The sequence below is a fragment of the Crocuta crocuta genome, unplaced genomic scaffold (genome assembly GCF_008692635.1).
Source record: "Crocuta crocuta isolate KB4526 unplaced genomic scaffold, BGI_CrCroc_1.0 scaffold116, whole genome shotgun sequence".
Classification (NCBI taxonomy): Eukaryota; Metazoa; Chordata; class Mammalia; order Carnivora; family Hyaenidae; genus Crocuta; species Crocuta crocuta.
Window position 1 is genome coordinate 751083 of NW_027531562.1, and position 20839 is coordinate 771921.

Here is a 20839-nt window from a genome sequence, read left to right on the forward strand (position 1 = left end):
TTTGTTCTTTCTTTTGTCTCTGTCACTTATGTTGAAATAGAAAACAAATTATAGCTAGCCTATAGCTCTCACAAGTCAGAATAATTTAGTTTCAATAGACTTGGTGATACTGTTTAAACCTTGAAAGTTAATAAACATGGATTTGTAGAATTAAAAATATTGAACTACTGGAGTGCTACTAACTCACAAAATTAAAGTTTTATAACCCAAAGTCGAAGACTGTATTCCACAGTTTAAATATTTCATATCTGACATTTTCCAACTTGACAATGTGAAGTCTGATTTTGATTTTTCAATCCAATATGAGTTTGGGAGTTTAATTCAAAATCAAGATAAAACCATTTCTGAGTCTACTTCCTCCTTCTGTTCCCTTCTTACTATATGGCATATTTTTTTTTTTCACTTGGGGAAACAAACTTTCTTAGCTAATGATGTTGTACATATATTATTGGACCACGCTCTGACCAGGAATTGACCAATTATTGCCTATTGCTAAAGGGTAAGAACTTTGACTATTTGAGTCTCCAACGCAGTTAGTACAGGAGCATATTTTACTATAAATTATAACTTAAAAAATACCTTTTATGTATTTTTCATGCTATGAACTACTACCGAAGGTCCCCAGAAGTAGCCATCTCTAGCAGAGACAGGAGGTGAAATCTGGGTCATGTGGTTCTGTGTGCTCTTCCCTGAAGAACCTCAAGGTGCAGGAAGTGACTTTCCATGCTCTGGAGGGGCTTCGATTACGTGTAAGGCCGGGTGTAATAATGAGGTATGAGGTGGTAGGGTTCCTTGCTACTCAAACAGCGGCAGCCAGACAACTTTTGTCTTTGCAAGGTCTTTGGAATCTATTCAAGGCATCATGTACCTTACAAAGAGCTTCTATCAAGAAGCAGATGCCAAGAGACATATGATCTGGAAAGGCCATCAGGGTTCACATAGAAAGGCAATGTAACACTTAAAGGTATTGCTCTGGGAGAGTAGCTGATGGAAGTAGATGTTTGGACAGTAAAGAAATTAGGTAAATCAATACAGCTTGATGTTCATAGAAACATAGAAATGAAGATCTCCGCGTAAACATCATTCCATTTTGTGAGAGTTTTGGATGAAATGAAGGAATGTTCATGTTTATTAGCTGTGTATAAAATGAAAGGCAGGTCCACATCTGAGGACACTGGGAAATAAATTCCAAGAGATCTCTGACATTCTATCAGCTTTCCGGTCATTGCTTCTTTCTTAGAATATGAATGGGAAGAGACCCTTAAGCCTCACCAGGAGAGGAAACCTTAAACTCAAGGCCTCGCCTACATTGCTTTTGCCAAATTTAAAACTTTTTGGGGTCAGGGGGGTGCTTTTTTGGCTGTAGTTTAATTAAGACTGACAGAATGCTAACTCCCAAGTCAGCAAGGATCTCCTTAGATATATTTTGTTGTCAAATTCAGTTTCTGAGTAAATGGAAAAACGAACACATATCATTTCTTAGATAATGTTTTAATATCCTGCATTGAATAAAACTTTTTTTTTAATCAAGTTGCAATGGTAGCACAGAACTCCACTAGGGGCTAGGGGGTTGCAGATGGTTGCATTACTCTGAATGTTCAAGCTTGACTGACCCATTTCATCAGCACTGTCAGAGCCTTGCACTGATACATGTTGACAACATTTAATCTTAAAAAATTGAAAGAAATGAATTAATATGCAAATTTCATCAGCTTTGTAATAAAAATGTCCTTGAAAAAAAACAGTGAACATGACCCCCGAGGAATTGTGTGAATTATCCCAGCTCAATTCTTTAAGTTAGTCAGAGGTACGCGGGTCCACAAGGAAATCAGTGCAGATTTGACTTGGAAATAATTATGATGAAGAACAAAACACAAGCAGGTTGAATAAATGTAACAACTTGGGAAAAAGTCTTAGTCCTGTTTGTTATTCACTTTGAATTAACAGGATTAGGTTTGGTTTTTGAAAATAAAGGAACATCGCCGTGTAATTTTAACACCTAAGTAATGTGAAAACAATATTTTTTTTTAACTATCAATTTTAGTGCATTTTAAAAAATCACATCTGACAAAGTTGGGTCTTTTTTGGGGGGAGATGTAACAGAGTGCAGCTTTTTGACAAAAGAGAAAATTGTAAGAAACTCTTACATTTAGACCATGGTTATAGGGGATTTCTAGATTGATCATTTTGGATGAGAAACGTAGAGTCAAATCACTTCTAATATAAATAAGGTTAACTGATTTTGTAGATACTGAAGTGACCAGTTATTTCAGTGAATTGAGCAAAATGATGGGATCATGTAAACATAGTCTGTGGATGTGAGTCTGGCTTCTAATAATCTCCATATGGACATATGGAAGTTCACTCCTGAACCACAAATTCAATCCAGAAGCCATCTAGGTAGGCACACTATTACGGATCTCTGCCTTTGGGTCTGGACTCAACGGGAGGAAAATGATAATGGGGGTTGGGCAAAAACATTGAATATCTGTATGTAAAAGTTCAAGGTTTTTAATGTCCCCAAAGAAGACAGGAATGTTAACAAAGGAACATCAACCATTAAACAAAGAAAAACAGAAGAATTTTATCAATAGCAGCTTACCAGAGATCAAAATGAAGGAATGAACGGTTTGGGGATGGATCTCATTTCCTTTTCCCAAGTAAAGTCTCATTAATTTAAATAGATGTGTAAATATTAAGGGAAGACACGTGGTTTTCACATCAACCTTTGCATCTTTGTGCCACAGGCTAGAACATTTTTCTCCCTGACCTCCCCACAATGAATCATCCAATCTCTGGGGTCTGAAAGGAATTCACTTTGCCATTGGTTTTCAGTTGTTATTCTGGGCTGATTTTGCAAAGGTGAAGTTTACACAAATTAAAGCTTTTCAAGACATCAGTGTAATCTCAATGCTTGTTTAAAAAAATAAAAATCACACCAAAACTGACAGTCTCACATAAAGCCCCCCAATCAGGTCATTAGTCTGAAAAACCCCACACGGTCTTTCCGAGGCTCTGAAATCCTGAAATTTTCCTGTTTTCATATATCCTTGGAAGACCAAGGCATTATAATACAGACTTTGCCCAACCAAATTAATCTCGTCTGTAAGCTTTTGTGGTTCTCTACAAAAGGCTTTTAAGTTTCTCCTTTCTTTCTTAATCTACCATCAGTAAAATCCTACTTTTTAGTGCCCTTTGCACCTGCTTGCATAAAATGAATAACCCAACAGTTTAATTATGCACTATGCTATCGGTTGGGAAGTGATATAAAGTTGCAGATAGAAAAAAGAATAAAAACCTCTTTTGGTATCCAAAATTAATATATGTCAAGCTCAGGGTAAATCTTAATCTTTCTGAAACATTTTTCTAAAATAGATGTTCTTTTATCATCTGGCACATCAAGACCCGTTAGAGGGAGGGAATAAAAAAAAAAGGCATTTGGTTAACATGCTGCAGAACAGCACTCTCTTTTCCACCTCACTTCAGGCTGTTCTTGAAAGATCTGAACAGTTGTATAATAATGAAAAATGGGCAATACTTGTGGGGCATTGCCTGCGCTCACACACCTCCGCCCACGCATTCATCATTCTGCAGGTATTGTCAGTGAAAGTTTAATTGCATAAACACTCTGTAACTGTCCTGTCATATTTCTTGTCAGTCTGGATTCCCTCTCCGGGCTCACTATCTCACAAAACTATAATTGAATTGCTACCAAATCACAAGAGTTTCCCCCCCTCCCAAATAAAATCTTTATGAATAGAATTTGTTTCCCATCAGCAGATTTGACAAATTATGGCAGAGGAAGGGCCTTGGTGATAATTTTTGAGTTTATTCTCAATCTAGCTATTTGCTGAATGCTCTTATCTATTTAAAAAAATTTTAAAGCCCCGGTGAGGGGTTAGGGGGAGCATCTGGCAATCCTGAGGGGCTCAGTGGTAATAATTCTGCAGGACCAAACGAAGCCAGTGGGAAAAATGGGAAGATTATCTTTGCCCCACCGTGAAAGGGCACCATTGGTAAATGAAAGACCTATGAATTCAGAATTAAACTGAGAATCTGTCAAAGTGAAGATTTCACCAAACTATGTGAATTCTCAGTTATGATATTAAGTACCCAATTTAGTCAAATGTTTATTCCATCGAACTTTCCCTTCTTTTCTCCTTGCACCAAACCTTCTGGTGATCATTACTCATGTATGAGCTCTGAGCAGCCAGATTCTTTGACAGATTTTTAGGACCATGAACAAATGAAAATTAATCAAAGGCATGACATGCAATTTACTAAATATGTGATCATGAAATTTTAATGCATTTATAACATTGTCAAAGTATTAATAGCTTCCTGAAACAAAACAGAATGTATCTGATGTGGAATAAGGATGATCTTTTGTCTAGTCCGCTTCATTTTAAACTTGTGTAAACCACAGCCCCACCCCCCCAGTTTCACAGTAGGAGCTCTTGGCAAAGACCTGAATTCCAGCCGTTCTCTTCTGTAATTCTACCAGTAGTATGGGCATGAAATATGGCTCCTGGTGAATAACTCTTAAATGGGACTGGGCTTCACCCAGATTGACAACTGTCTGATTGTTTATGTTTTTTAAATGTGCTTATCAAAACCATGTAGGATTGATGGGTGTTTTTAGATGAAGTTATGTTTTTGCAACAGACTTAATTTAGGACTAAGGTTAGGGCTTAGGATAAATGAGTGCATTAGATGATTAAAGAACATTTGTCTTGTGGGACATTTAAGTCATTTATTTATGACACTTGAAAACAAGCTAGGAAAGAAAGCACCATGGGTTTAACGAATCAGTTTTATACAAATGTTAAACTAAAACTAATGGCTTTTTTAATGGAACTCCAAGATATGCCAGTTTCCTAAATATCCAGAGGCAGAATCAAATGTGCAGTGGAGTAAACATGACGAAAAAATACGGGAATTCAAAATAAAAAAGTCTCAATGCTGTATATATGTGTGTGTAGGTATACCCATGTGAAACCTACAGAAATCAAAAAATTTTTAATTGTAATTGCTTCTTTGAGGAACTAGGTCTTCTGCTTCTCTTTAAAATGCTCTTTTAAATGGAAGAAGATTTTCTGATGGTAAAGGAATTTGGACTATTGTACTGCAATGTACTGGGTATGATAAAAGACCTTGTCAGGGGCGACAGGATGGCTCAGGGGATTGGTAATGGGATATATAGAGCCTTTCACCCATAGGTCATTGGCTTGAATTTGGTCCAGGTTGGTGGTGACTAAGAGTCATTGACATCTCATGACTGCTTGGTGGCCTATGTGAAATGAGTTTCTTTCTTTCTTTCTTTAAGTCCATATATAGTACCTATGGCCAGGGCATCTGGGCATCTCTCTTGCTTTTACAGAAGCATTCCACCAAATCTACACTTGTTTCAGTTCTCAAGATTAGTGATGAACTGAAGCCCTCCTGCACAAAATAAATTGATTCATTTAAAGTTCAAACCAACAGCTGAGTACCACTACCCTGTTCTGCAGGACAGACCAGAGAGTGTGTGAAAGCTGATTTGATAGTAAAAGGAGCCATAGTTGGTGGAGGACCAAACATCCGATGTTGTGCAGCATAGTCTTTTGTGGAGCATGATCCATGTTGTGGCTGTGGCATCACAATGGTCCAGCCAGATAGAGAGGGAAATGTCAGTCAAACATACTATGCATGGGCTAAATCATGGGGTCATAAGCAGAAGACATTTTAATAGGCCAGGCTAGAAGCTGCAAACCTTGGGAAACCAACATGAAGGTCTATTCCAAAGAGGAACTGGCCAGCTTCCAAGCTAGCCTTAGAAGAGGGGAAATCAGCAGGCATACTCTGATATTCAGAATCTAGAAAGAGTGGGATGGACTTCTGAGAATAAGAATTAAGTGCCTGTGTGATGCTTTAAGAAAACTGAGCATACAAAAAAAAAAAAAGAGTGAATTTGCAAAACAGAATTTGTACATTAGAGAAATTGGAGGAAGGTAAATGAGGTATTTCCAAAAGATTCTTTCCTGTTAAAATGGAGCCTTTCCAAAAGGACTCCACTTAAGGGGAGAGGGGGAGAAGGGAAAGGAGGGAGGGAGGAAATTTTCAAAAGCACACCCACTGGGTGCTGTGATCATGGGGAATCTGAGCCCTAAGTCAGATAACTGGAACATGGCATCAGTGAAGTCCAAATTCAAGCCTTACATGTAAAGATGCCAACTTTATGTCACCTAACGTCTGGCTAGCTTTTCCCTAAGGAATAACTTTGGTAATAAGATAATAATTACCTCAGCATGATTAACAATAATGATAATACTCGCTGAATATTTATGATGTGCCATACTACTGTTCTAACCATTTTAGATGTAGACACAGCACCCTTATAAGGTATGTTAATATGCTAATTTATTTGACGTTAAAACCAACAGGTGATTATTCTCACTCCATTTCCAACCGATACCAGAGAGCTAAAATTTTATAATGGGCAAACTGAGGCAGGGATAAGTTTAATGAACCAGCTCAAGGTCACATTTCTAGTAAGTGACAGAGGCAGGAGTTCAGCACATGAACACAAGCTGTCTGGTTCCAAGACCCTGTGTACTTCTGTATTTGCAACTGCTAGAGAAATAGTCTAAGGACTGTATCCTACAATTTGGGTTAGGCCTGTCGTCTTCATATGTCACCAGTTACTAGAGTAACCTTCAAGTTAACAAGACTGCAGGATTTTTAAAATCCATATATGGGTAAGGCCATTTAATTTGCTACAAATCAGACCAAACAATCTAGTAACTGACGGCCACCCTGTATCTCCTGTCCCACAGCTCTATAACCGGGGGTAACTGGGTGGGGTTATCACTCAGGGGAGGAAGCGATGTACAGAGGTCTGGGCAGCTATAACCATACTCTTTCACCATAAGCTAGCAGTGTATCACTACGGTGTGTGGGAAACCAGAGACTTGTACTCTGCCCGTGTAAATGAAGAAAATGAAGAATAGGGAGGTCGGGAAAAGAGGGGTAGGAGACCCTGCAAATGAAAGCGCAGGGCTGCTCCCAAAACTGTGAAACTTGGAGCTGACAGGTCTTTTTAAACCTAAAACTTTACAGTTAATTATGAACTAGGTTCACCTAAAAGCTCACCTTTAGGAAAGCCTGAAGGCTGATGAGAGATATTTGGGAGAACTATCAAAGGAACAAGATAATTTGACCTCTCAGCTGAGTGGCGAGACAGTGATGCTCCTTGCACAGGAGGGTCCTGGAAGCAGAGACTGGCATGGATGGGAAGGAGTGGATCTGGTTAGCAGAAGCGAGAGTGTGTGCTTAATCATGTGTTTCTGGGGTGTTCAGGGTTTCTCTAAAACAAAGCTTCCCATAGTCAGGTAAATTGGGAAAGATGAGTGCAAACAAAATAGACTTACTGATCATACAGATTTCAAGAGTTCACTAAGTTAATGCTTGTTGTTAATCACCAATGAGAAGATAGTCTATGAAGCATTTTTCTCTACTCTTTAAATGGGGGATCCTTTTAATAAAGAACATGTCACAGGACAGTTAGGATAAGGAACACGTTTTGGAAGTACTGGCTTGGAATCTGTGTCAACTATGCATTCTAGAAAGCAGAGGCCAGGAGGCCCATTACAAACTGATTTACATCTTGTTTATAAAATGGAGACCTCTATACTGTTTCTTCAGGTCATTTCGATTCCTTTTTGTCCAGTGGTTTATGTTATATATAAGTTCTGTGAGAGCAAGGACCTTCTTGGTAACCAGTCGATTCCAAGAACTAGAATGGGGCCTGGCCCAGGCACATGCAATAAATAATGACTGAATGAGTAAAACAAGGAATAAATGCATGTTTACACATCTAGGTTATTTGGCTTGTGTTTTTATACTTTAATAGTGCTTTTGTGAAATGGAAAATATTTCCCTAAATATTAATCACATTTTAATTCATTTTTATTTTATCAATTACATAAAATTTTGCCTCGTTTTGACTAACAGTAATTTAGTGGATCAACAGACAACTTTGATCCTCCTCCAACATTAACACTTGCTCCATTTAATAAACGGACGGTTGGACACAGGAAAGCAGAGTTTTAAATCTTTATGATGACATTAACTTTATCATTGTTCTTACTGGTATTTTTATTTGGAGAGGAAATCCCCTGAAAAGAAGCATTGACCAGTAGACTGATATTTTACCAAAGGCACATGATATCCTTTAATAAACTATAAAGTGGAACAGATTTGAACTCTAAGAGAATTTATAGCTTAAAATTTTATGATCAATAGCATATGTAATTTTATAATTTTCAGATTTTTCCAGATTTTATTACTAGTTGATAAAAAAAAAAAGAGTGGACAGATGGCATCATCAATCCTAATCATATGAAAGCTTGAGACTTGCATAATTTCTAGAGTATTAACCATTATTAGCTCCTGGCTAAAGACTGACCACAGGTCCATTTCTATCTTTTTCTATTATCTTAGGTCCAAATCACCATTTCTTCCATCGCAAAGCCTCTCAATATTTCCTCTCAAGGTCTACTCACTACTTTCGGATTAAAGAAACAGCCTCTTGGGGTGTTTGAGTGGCTCAGTCGATTAAACATCTGACTCTTGATTTCAGCTCAGGTCATTATCTCAAGGTTGTGAGATCCAGCCTCATATTTGGCTCCATGCCAGGCACAGAGTCTGCTTAAGAGTCTTTCTCTCTCTCCCTCTCTCTCTCTCACCCTCTCCCTCTCTCTCAAAAAAAAAAAAAAAAAAAAAAAAAAAAANTCTATTTACCCTATCCTGCATTATTCTTGATAAAATAAAGGATTGGGTATCAAGTCCAGTGAACATAGGTTACCTGTAGACAGGAATCAGATAATATTGGGAAGCATATTCTAAGAGAGCTGCCTAGGAAGGATGGAGGGTGTAGTGTCAGGTAGGGGGTTGGACAACTATTTTAGATGATGTTGAGAAACACTTTGATGGAATGGTTAAGAATGGAAACTCTGCTTGGGTTCAAATCCTAGGCTCTGGCACCTATTAACTAAGTGATTTTTCCATATTAAATGTTTTTTTCTCAGTTTCTTTTCTTCATCTATAAAATGGGAAAAATAAGGATACTTTTTTTAGTATTTTGTGACAAATGACTGAGACAATACATATAACGTTTAGCAGGGTGTCTGACAGTAGGTGACCATTCAACAAATATTAGTTTTGTTGTACAGGGATTCAGGAGCCCACAGGTAGTTGTATATTGTGACCCACAGGGGAGGATCCTTCAAAATTCAAAATTTGCTTCTGTATTTTTAAGTGATGAAATAGTGTTTTCATTGGGTCACTGCTCTGTATAATAAGTTATACCCAGAACTTATACAAATCTCAGAGGCTTCTTGCTGGCACTCTAGCTCCTCCAGGATCGGGCTCTATCCTAGATGGGCACGCTCCTTTGCAGTGAGGGATCCTTCCTGCCTCTCAAATGCACCTCACTGTGCCATTTGGGATGATTCTCCTGGAAGATCGTCTCTACATCTTTGCACTTAGGTTGGTTTTCATGCAGCCAGTGTGTGTCATCTCTCCTTATCAGGGATCCACAATCATTGTGACTCTCCCTGATTTCTTATACCACCTGCCATTTTTATGCCACAGTCGAGAGTAGCAGCCCTATTGTTGTTCTTGCTTCTCTGGTGGTTGTAAGTCTTCTGAGGATGATCAGTTTTCTAAGGGCCGATGTCATATCTTCTACCTCTCGTAGTCTCTGCAAACACCTAGCAAAGTGCCCAAAACACATGGCCCGAGTTCAGATCTTAGGGCTATAGCTGACTCTGGTATGAAGCAAACCATTTACTATCTCTAGTTTTGGTTGAGGGTCAGTGTGAGATCTACATTACTTAAACATGTTGACTCTTAAAATTGTAACACAGAGGTAACACATGGTAAAAGCTATTTATTAGTGTCATCATTCATGTTCCTAGAGTATTTGCAACAAGTTATATCTTGAGTAGAAAAAACTAAAAAAGTCAGGATACTTTTCCAAAGCTAGCATTTCCTGAATTTGCTAATGAAATCAGTGGAAGGGAGACCCGTTTGGGAGCACCTCCCATTCAGAACACTCGTACGGAGCTAAAAAGATCACTAATTTATTTGAGAAACTGATATTCCTGTGAACCTATCATGCAGCAGGCGTTTTTTTATTAAATAAAACAAAACACAGCCCCAAAGCCCAGAGTCCCGTGCATCAAAGTCCCTGACAGTCACGGTCTGCGTATGTTTGGGCATGTCCAAGCAACTTGCTCCCAAACAAGGAACACTCATGAGCTATTAATTTCAGGGTTGATGTTTCAAACCTGCGATAGTTCTTCCAAGACTGCTAACAGCGGTGACTTGTAATGTAGTGCTACCCTCCTCAGACACCACAGTGTCCTGATTGTCATTATTACACTTCTGCATATTGTATTAATAATGTCTCCCTCACATGATGGTCAGCTCCTGGAAGGCAGGGAGCTTTATTTTTGTTTCCTCAGTGCTGTGTGTAATATCTGGCCCATGACAGATGTGCAGTCAATGCCTATTGAATAGTCTACATAGTCTCTAATATCAGGTGGGCCTGGATCTTGAATAAGAATTCACTCTAGTTAATAACAACTAGAGAAAGGACACATATTCTTCCCTCTCTAGAGCTAGTTTTGTTAACAGAAGCTAGGCGATGTTTTCTATGGGTCCCAAGAAACCATGATTGTGTTTCAAGAGCTGATACCTCCGAGAGGATACGACTGGCTCCTGATGGACCCCATTGTTCTTCTCGCTTTTTTCCCCACATCATTTCCACCTCCTGCCTTGCAGGACTGGTCCTGAAAGGAAGAGACTGGAAAGGCTGCCAAGAGCCTGAGGCAGAGCAGAGGCCAAATGCAGAGACAATTTTGGCTGTGCCCTTGCCTGAGAAGGTACACGACTAATGGGAACCAGGAGACTCCTCAGGGCTGATTTTTGCCTATAAATGATTCTGATGCTGCTGTTTGTTTACTGTGGTGTAAGGTGCTTTGGTGTAGGGATGGAGGAAGGGCAAAGGATTGGATGGAAGATTTTAGTTCTGAGGGATTATATTTAACAAAAGTATGGTTTAGCCAATGAAATATGTGCATGAGGGGACACTTAGGTTTCTCCCTGGATGTTGGAAGCCTCTTGGACAAGACTGCTCTCTAAGATCTGCTGCCAGGGTCTTATCTCCTTTCTCCATCTAGGACCTAGGCTTTGCACCTACTCCAACCCTAATATTGTACCCTTGACTCGAACCTTGGCTGCCGAACTAACTTGTGTTGTATGTGGCAAGCCGCTTGGAATTTCCATCACTTCCCCCTGACACTCCCCCATCGGTAAAATAAGGATCACACACTGACCTGCCTCAGAGGGACAGTGTGTGAATTAACTAACTAACTCCTGTAATTAGTGGTTTCTGTGCTCAGCTTACCCGAAGCAGGATATGAGTGCCAACCACGTCACCATCCCGAGTGTGCTTTGCTTCTCAAAGCTGTAGTCGGGAATAAATGCTTGGCAAAGGGCTGACAACTGGAAGTTGCAAACTTTACACAGAGGCAATATTTCCAGTATTTTCCCCAAGCAATCATGAGTAAATTGCTCACTAGGGGTGGAAACGGTTTCCAGCCAGTTCTGCCTCTTCTGATCTGTGCACCCTGCAAAGCCCAGTCAATGCCAGGTAACTGATCCTTCGTAAATCTGCTGTTTAGTGCAGATGAAGAATTCAGAATGGTATAATTTGGACAGGGATGGAATTTCTGTGCAGTGATATGTATTAAAAGCAAATAACTTGTGTTTTGTTCGAGGCAAGAGTTATAGAAATAGAATCTATAATTTTTAATCAACCAATGACAAAGACCCAAGCACTTTGTTTGTTCGTTTATTCTAATGAAGAGGGACAGGCCGTCCATTAACAAGTTACCTTGGGTTTCATTTCAGAAACTCTGAAAATGTACCCCTTATCACCATAGGTAAAGAAAAGTCAAAATTATGACCTAGAAAGCTATATAAAATAGCTGTTGTTAAGAACAATGGGTTGAAAAATTGATCTTCTAAACCTTCACTGGAAGGTTTAGAAAAAAATGCTACATACAGATGAAGTGAAACCATTGTGTATTTTGATAAGAGTCCTATGTTTCTATTATTGAACAAACCATTTGCTACCCCTTGAATCCCATTATATTAATTTATATAAAAGCTGCACTTTTTTTTTGAGTTGCAACCACTGTGATTTAACTTCTGGAAGAGAAAGTTTGATCCAGAATGGCAAGCAGAGCTCCGGTGAGATCCAACATCTTCTCTGGGAACAAAAGAGAGGCTGTTCTCCTGTAGCTAAGGGAGTCAGCAACATGGGTTTTGATGCATCAGTTTTTTCAATGGCTGTCTTTGTTAATGGATGATTAAAAGCCCCACAAGAATGCCTTGCACTGAAGCTGTGTGATCTGGGAGCTGGCCCAGAAGGGTAGAGCTCAGGTCCCAGGCCAGCACAGCCTGGTGGGGAGAAGAGATTTAACCTCTTCTTTGGCTCCCTCAGGCAAGATCCCAGAAGTGTAAGGTCACTTTAAAATGTCATCACACACAGACAAGCTCACAGAAATGTGAGAGCACACAAATGAGGGTGATGTGTGCCTAGGCCTTGCATGCCAGAAGAGAGCCCTGGAAAATACTGATTCCCTTCTGTGGCAGCTCCAGGTGATCTTGTTAGCATAGCTGGGGATAAAAGTGACATTTAAAAATAGTCTACTTTCCGCCTGAAAAAAACAATGGTACTGCATCAGGGTGGTGTGTTTGAGGCAAACAAGGCAGTCTCTGGAATGGCACCGAACTGTTTCTAGTGTGTACGCGTCACCTTCGTTCAGGAGTGGCAAAAGAGGCTTTCTGTTTCATCTCTAAACAACAGTGCTATAGCTAAGGGAAATAATTTTGCATATGTAGTTTTTTGGATAAAAGCTAAGTTTATGCATAAGTGATGATCTTTTTGGGTTATGAAAAGATTAATTTTTGCTAGGCTGCTTTCTGAATACTAGATTTGACATATACATGTGCACATGGGCATTAACAGGAGGCAGGCCAGTTTTGGGTAGTTGTGAACCAGTCTGAATCATGGCTGTGGCTACAGTAGAGATGCATGTTATACTCGATTCATCAAAGATAACTGTGGTACATTATCTAGTGGATTTATCTTTGCTTATATTGTATGAATATGGAAAGGAATTAAGTATGTGTTTACAGTTTGATAAACATTCAACATAAATTATACATTTTAATTTCATTTATTAGTTGGGGAGCATGGAAAGCAGAAATTTCATTGCAGGCAAACTGCCATTCAGATTGAAGGATTAGCAGTTTCCTGAAAGGGTATGCATAGTAGCAAGAACAAAATTCATTTCTATCTCAAGCGAGTCACCACATGGTTTGTAGTTACGTGGTGTAGTCAGAGTTTAAGAAAGGCAAAAGGAGAATGTAACTCATGCTAGTGACTCTATGGTTTGTATATGCCACTTCCAGTGGATCCAGTGGTGCCATCAAGAGTAAATCTAGTGCTAATAAAGGACTTAACATTTGACAACTTGAATGTTGTAGTTACCAGACAAATTATCAAGCTGTTGATGTCTGAAAGAACTTGGTCTGATCTTTTAGCATTAGCATGCGGAGCAGTCCCCATGATATTATCTTACCATATAACGACTTCAAAAATCTCACAGAGATTAATGGTGATAACATAATTCCAGAAAGTTGCCACTCTATATGTAGAAATATATTGGCAATAAAAACCAGTCACTGTGCCTTTCCCCAGTAGGGGATCTCTCACTTTTCTTTGATTTTTAAAGGCTTCAGATCAATAACTGGAGTGACATTATTAACAGCTCCCTCAACACCTTGGCCAGCGCTAATATTAAATCCATTACACCTTCTGTTTGACATTTGCAGTACAGCAGAAAGTGCTGTAGATACAGTCACATTGTCTGGGGACTGAGGTTGGATGTGGGGTTAGTAAGATGGCTTCCCTTGCCTGACTTCTAAATTCAGTTCATTGATAGGAAACTTGAACAAAAAAAAAAAATCAAAAACCACCACCCTACCCCCACCAACGGTACATTAGATGGTAAATAATTCACCCTTAAAGGCACAGGTGTATCTCATATCTAAGCAGTTTTTGAAATAAAATATCCACCTGATCCTCAGATAAGTTTTTACATTCTTTATTGTTATTCCTAACGATTTATTCTTCTAATTACATCACTTATTGTGAAAACTGTCTAATGAAATCTGAGGAATTGCATTTCTGTAGAATCAAATGCTGATCAAATCTACCACAGCACAGACGCATAAGTAGAAGATGCAGATCATTTCCATGCAGGGAAGTACTCAACTGCTTCAGTTCTGCTTGTCTTCAAAACATTCAGGATATAGAGTAGGCATAATAGCATAAAGATAATACTATGAATACTATGCGGTGATGATCTTAAGCCCCCCATAACAGGGTAGAACTGCCTGAAATGTGAGACAGGGCACAGTAACCCCTCTGTAAGACAATCAATGGTTAACCGTGCTGCTATAGTTATTCTTGACCAAAAGTAGTGTCTTGTACGTTTTGCTAAATTGTCTAAATCCTGGTGCAGTATTGCTTTCTCTCTCTATGAGCTCGTACCCATTCAATAAGCTGCAAGAACCTCTTGTCCTGGCTGAATTCCCTCTGAAGCAGGACCCAGGTCTGTTACTCCCGCCAAGACTCCTGCAGCTGGGACTTGATTGTTAGCTAGTGGGAAACAAACAAACCATTGGAGACAGAAAGGACATTTTATGTTAAAGTGAGAAAGTTGCCTGGAAGGTTAAGTGGAAAAGTAGATTACCAGAAGCCTGTATATTATGATCTTATTTCAGACAGAGACCCCGTCCCCACCCCCTACATACTTATAGATGTATATAGGAATAGAAAATCTGGAAAGATAGAAAACAGAGACCACAGATGAACAGTGGTCATTTCTGGTGGCCCTTATTCTTCTCTGCATTCTCTAAACTTCTTACAATAATAATGAGTTAATTTTATAATTAGGAATAAAACCCAATTTTATGACCTCACTTAAGGAATATAACCCTTTACTTTCAAAATAAGGAAATTTTTTAAAGTTCCTCCAGGGCTTCTTGAAAGAGTGGCTCTTCTGTTTGTTTATTAAGCACTTAAAAGATACAGCACTGAAATTTATTAAGAGAAGAAGATAGCACTCATAATCCCAAGATTACAGAATCATTACATACATGCAGATCTAGAAAAAGAAAAGGAAACATCTAGACATCAGGTCCCAGAGGTTCTGTGCTCCCCTTGTTGCAGGATGGCACCATCTCTTCCAACATGTTTAGACCTACATAGGGAGGCACTCTAGAACTTTCTAACTTTTCAAACAAGGCCACCCATGTATTTTTCTTCTGCTGGCTTTTAGATTTCTCTAAAAGAAATACCCTGTTTACTTAAACTATGCCTAATGGTGCAAACATCAAATATTTATTTGGGTTTCCAATCGTCAAGAGATTCCTTCTCGTCCCCCCCACCCCCCATTATTTTGAGACTGGTTCAAGACAAGACAATCACAGGGCTGGGAGTTCAAAGAAACAGAATTCCTATTATGGTACAGTTTCACTGCCTGTTAGGCTGGTTTAGTCACTTATTTCCTTTTATTATAATGCCAAATGTTATTTAGATTTCTGTCATTTAGTAATGCTACACTGAACACATCGGGGCTTCTGAAGAAGTCCATACCTTCATTTTCATAATCACCACATACTGATATCCCTTTTCCAACAAAATTACACTACTATTTAAAAAAAAGAATCTGTGTTTCGCCATTGTTTAAAAGATTATGATGCAGTGAACAATTCTTCAAAAATGTCCCCACGTATTATTAAGAATTAGGAAATCCTGTTAAAATTCCTTCAGCCTGTAAGAAACATAAGCAGCTTTGGGATGTAGTGCCTGACGTGAACTTTTTAAGTAATTCCTTTGGAGCAGTGATTTGCATTAGTGAAGATATTTAGTTAAAGGTAGCACCCTGAGCTGCTTTTCAGTATTTGAGCAGTCAGTCTAATTGCCTTTTAAAGGTAAGGTTGAAAATAACCAATGCTACAGACTTAAGGCAAAGTAAGTTTCACATTTTGTAATGGTAAGAGAGAAGACTCTTCATCAAGGAAGAGAAACCCTTCTTACACGACTATTGCTAATGAGCCCTGGTTGTTAAGAAATGTAGAAAGCAGAATTTTCAATTTTACTAGTGAGGATGGCTCAAAGAAGGCTGAGAGGGCAGGGGAAAGAGACCAGGGAAATTGTCAATCCTATTTCAATGTTGAACGACAGAGTAACTTTAAAGGTGATGTGTTATTCACCTAATATCCAGAATTAAAAGATTCTAAGTGGGAATTGAGTTCTAACAAACAAACAGTGTGCCTAGAGTTTTATGCATCCTGGTGTTTCGTGGAGGGCATGGGATTGATCAGAGTTCTTACAATCAATCTTGAACCAGTTTGACTTCAGCTCACGATATCTCAGAACTGGTTTACAGGCTGTGGATTTTATTTTTCTCCTGATCAAAGTCTTTTCCAAGTGACAAGTTACCCTTAACGTGTGTTTGGGGAGACATCATGCTCAATATGAATCAACAGTGTGATCTGGCTGCCAGGAGGACCTAATTCCACCTCAGGTTGTCTCAACTAAAGTACAGTAGCCTAAACCGTGAAAGAGGACTGCCCCTCTGCTTTGTACTAGTCAGAATACGTCTAGAGGGTCTCTAACAAACTAAAGCACAGCTGGGGGGGGGTGGTGACTAGGGTGATGGAGGTCTTAGGAACATGCCACTGAAAAATGGTTGTGGGATTCCATGCTGTTTGACCTAAAAAGGAGAAGGAAGGCAGGAGGAAGGGAGAACTGGGTGAATCTGACTTCTGTATTTGATAGGCTAGGATGGGGAGGAAGCAGATTTGAGATGAGAGCCGAAATGAGATTCTCAGAGGACAGATGTGGGATCAGTGGGGGAAAATTGGAGCAAAGTTAGATTAGATTTTGGCTCCACATTCAGAGCACTTTCTCTTGGAGCTGTGCACCACTGGTTGGGACTGTCTTGAGGGGTCTGAGCTTCCTATTGGGGCAGAAGGTTAGCTGTTGGTTTTGATGTAGAGCCAGGGCAGCCCAGGGAGAAGGCTGGAGATCCTCTAAACTTGAGAGTTTGTCAGTCAGGGAAATGAGGGTTTTATAAACTTGAATTCTTACGGAGTGTTGACAGTCATGAGCAGCTAGGTTTCCCAGTCCATCTTCAGAAGGAATGAGTAAAAACCCAGTTTCATGTGCTGCTTCTCAAATCTGCCCAGGTAGGAATATTCTAATGACTAAGAAGCAGTTTTAATGATCTCACCGACATAGCTATTCAGTAAAGTCAGTGAGCAATGGTAGAATATATGACTTCCCTGTGAACAAAATTATTTTCATTTTTAAATGGCCAAGAGTAGTCTTAAATACTCTCTCTTCTCATGCCTGGTGCTCACTGGCAAAAGAGGCTCACCAGTGCTGCAGATAACTTAGTCAAGGAAACAGGAATTGGTTTTAGATGGAATTAACATATTACTTTTTCCCCTTCTGTGTGAGCAAACACACTGTGATTATTTTTAAGCGGGTCAAATTTCAGCATTTTCTTAGAATTATTTGAATATAAAAAAAAGAATTATTTGAATATTAATCTTAAGACAGGTTTCCCCCCCATTTTTCTTTCTGCAAAACGAGTTTGTGTTGCAAAGCTGTTTTAAAACAACATATCGAGTAAAGTACAAGCATCTTTAAAGAGTGCAAAAATAATTTCCCAAGTAAGCAAATAAAACTTTGCACTTCAAATCAGGCCTTGATTCATTAAAAATCTTAAACTTCTCATGAGAAAAATTAACATTTAAACCACTGCTGCTTGGCCAAGCACTCCACCACACAAGAATATGAAATATCTCCTCTAAAAAAGTACAAAAAGGACAAAACCACAAATGTGGAACTTCAATTAATTTAAAGCCCCAATCAGCAAAGAATAAATCCTTCGCAGATCTAATTACCAGCGCTCTCGGAAGACCCAGGCCGACCAGCCAATCTTCCCCGTGTTTGAACAGCTTGATGAACTAGGGGACTGATGGATATCAAGTCATTTTGTTTAATTTATAAATGGATTTTCCCCTAATACTTAAATTATCATCAGTACAACACAATGAAAATGGGAACATTCTGAATGCAAAGTCTATAAGCGTCCTGGAAGGAATCCCAATGAGGAATGTCACCTCTGTTCATTCCTCTATACAATTGATCTAATTAAATACTGAGGGTGGAAAGGCAGTTTAAAATGTAGCCATTTCTGTTTTCTTTTTAGCCTTAATTTATCTGTTCACATCTTTCAAGTACCTTCTGATGCTTACAAAAAAAAAAAAAAGGAAAGAAACCAAGATTTCTGCAAGTCCCTAATATTTTTAATTCTCTACAAGCTAATATTCAAGGAGCCTTTATCATAGGTTTTGCTGAATAATAAATAAACGCATTACATTTAGCCACGGTGACAATAAAAGGAAGAGGGCTTTCCAAATCTGAACCATTTCCCTCTAGTAATTTGAAAGAGAAACTAAAGAAACCAGTACCTTCTCTAAGTATTGTTCAAATGAAATTAGATCTCCGGATTATACTTATTAAAATGTCTCCTTATTTTCAAATCTCTTCCTTATTTAATTACTGCATCGGACAGAAAGCTGCGTGGAATTGTTAAATACCTTTAGACCTATTTATAGTCTCTTCACACGGGCAACTTGAGTGCAATCATTGGCAAAGGTCCTGCCCACCATCCCACACAATGGGTTTGCAATTCCCACCTGGCTCGGGGGTCTCCGACTGGGAGGAGGAAGATGCTGAGCTGGCGCCGTCCTCCGCGGTGCCCTGTGAGAGGAGACCCCGCCCTGGTGGGAGCTTCATGCCCAGCTGCTCGGCCATCTCCACGTGGTCCCCCGGGTGGACATAGTCAAAGACGCTGCTGCCTGTCAGCTCCACCTGGAGGGGGTAGAGAAAGGGCGGGAAAGAAAGGTGTCACAGCTTCTCTGTGTTCGAATTCAGCACCGCTGTGATTCAGATCTTGAGCAGAAAAGGAAATAGATGCAGACCCCAGAAACCATCCTCGTTGTCGGTCTTTATCCTTAAATGCTTAAGGATTCTTGAAGTTGAAAGACAAAGATTGTTTTTGTACGTATCTATTAAGCGACTGTTGAGCCCAGTTTTTCCTCATACACCGTTGTTTGCATAAAGCCCAAACATTCTGGGAAATGTGGATGAGTCTGCCTCTCTCGTTCAGCTGTTTTATCCATGCATCATCAAATACTTGCATGTTTGGTGTCCACCAGATGATTGACTGAATTCTCTGGTTTTCTTATTGAGAAGTGTGGGCTTTGTAGAGGAACAGCCAGAGATAGCAGATGAGGATTTTCCTTAAAATACACAGGAGTTCCAAGATGTGTATTTATACACATCAGTACATTCGGATGGAAGAAATGCTGCTTACAAATAGATGCAAAGGCATAATGTTTTCATTAAATATTACTCATTAGCTCGGTAATCATATGGAGAATTTTCCATGCAAAAGAGGTCAGCTGGGATCTGAACCTGCCACTTTTTCTTTCTGCTAGTATCAGCTTTTTTGACTTCAATCTAATAAGATACATAGTACAAATCTCCTTGAGGGCTTTAAGAACATGCTTCATTTTGTATACTTTTTGTATCAGGCTGATTCCATAGGTTGAGAACGAACAACAAATATCAGAAGAGGGTCAGCTGAAACGGAGGCATGGCCCCTGTCTAGCTTGTGTGCTAAGGGGTTGGCTTTACCTCTGTACTCTTCTGATGGTATAATTCTTACCTCCTTCCAAGGAGAGCAATAATGCTCCTAAAATAATGTTATAGGTACTCTGACAGGGAGAGATATGTCAGCAACTGAACACGGAAAAGCTCTTTCCTGGGTTTCTGATGGGTTTCCCCAGTCCTCAGGGATTTAATGGTCTCAGGCCAGCTATGATGCACCCATGTGCCAGAAGTTCAGACTATCCTAAGTTTCTTGGTGGATATTTCCCTTGAATTCCTTCATACCTCGTCTCCCTTTCCTGTGGAATTTGTAGCATATTTCCAAATTCCACCTGAGAGCCTGCACTCTTTCTTCCAAGAAGGAAGGTCAGGAGTGGGTGAACTGTCACAGAGAGCATAATGCCTAGAGCAATTATCATCCCCCGAACTCCAAGTCCCAGCAAAATGATCACATCTACTCCCGGACACCATTTGATTAAAATCGTAACAGGCTACCCGTCTTCAACATCTATCAATTAATGGAGGTATAGCCAGAAAAATGGGAGGCTAAATTCAGTTTGGCTAATAGCTATTCCTGAAAAAGGCTCGCATAACTTTTACCGAAAATGAGGTACTTTCTCTTTGCTATTAAATTACACTCTCCTACTGTATTACCCGACTCCTGACTCTATCATTTTACAATAACTATTTCCTCCATTTGATATTGTTATAGAGCGTAAATCAGGATTCATAAGTGATCAGTTCCTACCCTCTGGGAGGGAGGGATTACATGGAAATAATCCCTTTAATGTGCGCCTTGCCTCTAAGCATTTCACACAGCAATAAATGGGTAAACTGACTTTGAGCAATTAAGAAATTAAATGAAACTAATAAAATGTGTGTTTTAATATTTCTTGATGGTTATTTTGTTTGGGGATTAGTGACTAGGAGGAAGTCACTCTCATTTTGCACGGAGTCCAATTGCAG

General features: G+C 39.3%; 1 protein-coding gene across 1 annotated transcript in view; it reads right to left on the reverse strand.

The window, feature by feature from the left end:
* NPAS3 (neuronal PAS domain protein 3) overlaps positions 1-20839 on the reverse strand; it is a 743536-nt gene that overhangs the window by 108777 nt on the left and 613920 nt on the right. Inside the window, 1 exon segment of the mRNA XM_077772747.1 lies at positions 18898-19072. Coding sequence (XP_077628873.1) covers positions 18898-19072 — 175 coding nt within the window.